Genomic DNA, 2,856 nt, shown 5'->3' on the forward strand with positions numbered 1-2,856 from the left:
GGGGTGTTCTGCTCCCTTGATGCTTTATGTAAATGATGCTTAAGCACCTAAGTGTACAGGTGAGTTGTCGAGACGATTGCTACTGGAATGGAAATGTGGAACTGCAGCATATTCATAAGCTCCAAATGTTGTGTGTAGATGTGTGAGGCTGACTGTTTTGAAGGATATAGTGTAAAGAGAAGAGAAACTGTGAAAACTGCAGGCTACTGAAAATGTAAATAAATGAACTACATGAGAGAGATTTAGAATTAAAAATGTTCAACTGTGATAATATCTCTCTCAAGTTTCCCTTACTTGATTTTTTGCATTTTCTGACCGGACTTTGAGGATCAAATTGTATTCAACCTCATCATATGTATGGATCTTAATGACTGTTTGCACAGCAATTTCGGAGTGCGTGTGTGTCTGCATTAGTGTTTGTGATTTTTCACATGCGTGTGATACTTAAGCGTTCATCCAAAAAGTCAGAATTAAGTTTAATCTCACACTATAATTTTCCAAAAATAATGTGTGCTTTTAAACTGAGACTCAAAGTGTTTATTGTTATTCCCCACTGATGCGAGCCTTTCCATCATATTTGCATTTCCAACTCATTTCTGGCAAGGAGATCAATATGGAATCAATCATAGTGACAGGTAAGATGGTAAATTTGACCAGGCTGAACCATCCTGTTAGACTCAGCGATACATCAAAGCTAGGAGCAACATAACAGTAAAAATGGCTTTTAATCAAATATTGATCGCCACTTAAATCACTCCATATTAAAACATATAGAGATGAAAATGTTTGATTTTGGTAATATGGGGTGATGCATTAATTTGCACATGTGGAGATGTTTACCTTGCTCACTCTGTATTAATTTCCTTGTTTTACAGAAATCAAGGCTATTTGATTTAAGGCAGATTCTGGTGTGTGTGTGTGTATGTGTGTGTGTGAGAGAGAGAAAATTATCACTAGAATTTACAGTGTGAAAAAAAAAAACTGGCTTCATACACGCTTTTTCAACAGGAACCCTGAGTGTATTATAACCTCTTAAAGAAATGTGCTGGCTATCAATGCGATATAAAAAAATATTCCATGCCATCAAATTCTAAGAATCTGGGTTTGTCTTGTTTACTTTGTAAAAATCTAACTTATCACAAGTGAAATCATATTACCCCTGTGGCAAGGACATATAATAAGGCATAACCTACTTTTAATTCCATCATTTAAAAATAAATTTGAGCTGGTAAATTAATAAGAGGAATTACAATAAAGTGTGGCTCATAAAAGATGACAAGGCTCCTGTTTCTGAAATAATCTTTGCAATGGCAGCTCTACACCTGAAGTTTATTCAACAGCATAGTGAAACTCAGCAGAGGTGTAGTCTACATTATCGATTCATTTGCTCAGAGGCAGACAGGCTATCCATCATGGCACAGCTTTGCCCTGCACGTGTTAAAAACTTTCACTAAACTTTTCCACTGATGTTGCGCGCTGGCCTCTTCCCGTCCAACAGAGAACTAACTGCCAGCACGTTACTTGAATGTTTGGGATGGAGTTTGACAGACACGCTAACGCACATCCACACGCACCTACACACGCTTAAACAATCGATTATGAAATTCGGCTGATAAGTTAATCATGTCGCTTGAGCCACTTGTTTTATAAAGGGAAAATGTCTCCCCCTTTCTTGCTCCTGCGCCTTTACGCACGGCTGTCCGCAAAGACATTTAAACCAAAATGCCGTACACAGCTCGCCACTAACCTTGCATTGGTGCAGTCGTTGTACAGAGTCTCGAAGTCTTTTCTGGAGATGAGTTTACAGCGGTTCACCCCGGGCTGGATGGCGCCGAGTCCTCTGAGGATGCGGACCTGCTCCACATTGCACACCACCGGCGTGATCTCCAGCCGCTTCAGCTTGGTGTAGACCGTGTGCAGTCCGCCGACCAGGTGCTTCAGGAACAGGTCGAAAGCCTGAGGAAGGCAGATGAGCTCGCAGCCGTCCACGGTGAAAGAAGCCACTTTGGCACCGCGCAACTCGACCATCTTGCACTCATTGTTTTGCGGTATGTTTTCAACAGGCGACGGGGTCGAGTACACGGGTTTGCTGGGGGGAAGAGCCGATGTCGGGATGCCCGGGCTGCTGGTGGCGAGGAGCTCTGATCTGAACAGGTTCTGTCCGGGTCCGGATGGGGGGGCCAGGGATGGAGATGGTGATGAAGTTGTCGACGGCGGGGACGTCGTCGCAGAGGGAGTCGAGATCGGAGGCGGTGGGACCAGAGGAGTTGGTGGGATCAGAGCAGCCGGTACGGCCATGGTCACCTACAGGAGGGGAAGAGAGTAGCCGAAGTTCAAAGTATAAAACCCAGCCTGCCGAGACACCCCTAAATGAAAGAATCCACGAGAGTTTAGCTCCTCAGATAAGTTGGGAAGTAAAAAGAGCTGCCGAAAAAAGGCGTGCTGAGTGAGGGTTTTGGGGGGGCTGAGCGGCGGGACAATGATCAAAGATAGGAGGAGGAATGACAGGAGGAAAATGAGCTGAAAAGTGCAGCTCCGCTCTGTGGATGAGTTGTTGTTGTCACACGGTACAGAGAGGGAGGAGCTAGGGGACAGTGAAAGCCTTTGAAGAACAGATAACTGGGTACTGGCTACCACTGAAATGTTTCAGGTCTGTTAAGATGTTGCCTCGTTTATTCCACGCATGAGAGATCCGGTTAAATCGGATCATGATCGTGTAAAAATTTGCAGGAATTGTTTTTTTCCTTTCTGTGGTCAAAAACAACATGCACTCACCGGGTATGTCTGAAATGTCAGGTATTAGTTATTAAACAGGCATACAGGTTACACCTGCTATCCAACGGTATGCAAATCCAC

General features: G+C 43.8%; 1 protein-coding gene across 3 annotated transcripts in view; it reads right to left on the reverse strand.

Moving 5' to 3' along the window:
* The window catches only part of dachd (dachshund d), a 90,849-nt gene extending 88,252 nt beyond the window's left edge, over positions 1-2,597 (reverse strand). For 2 of the 3 annotated variants that reach the window (XM_023430680.2, XM_023430676.2), the window contains exon 1: positions 1,748-2,597. In XM_023430680.2, the coding sequence (XP_023286448.1) occupies positions 1,748-2,298 (551 nt within the window). In that variant the 5' untranslated portion in view covers positions 2,299-2,597. The remainder of the gene's footprint in view (positions 1-1,747) is intronic. The other variant, XM_023430681.2, reaches the window with a different exon arrangement.
* Positions 2,598-2,856: the final 259 nt, after the last annotated feature.

This window comes from Seriola lalandi, unplaced genomic scaffold (genome assembly GCF_002814215.2).
Source record: "Seriola lalandi dorsalis isolate HSWRI2012SDOR001 ecotype SW California unplaced genomic scaffold, Sedor1 jcf7180002054908, whole genome shotgun sequence".
NCBI classification, from domain to species: domain Eukaryota; kingdom Metazoa; phylum Chordata; class Actinopteri; order Carangiformes; family Carangidae; genus Seriola; species Seriola lalandi.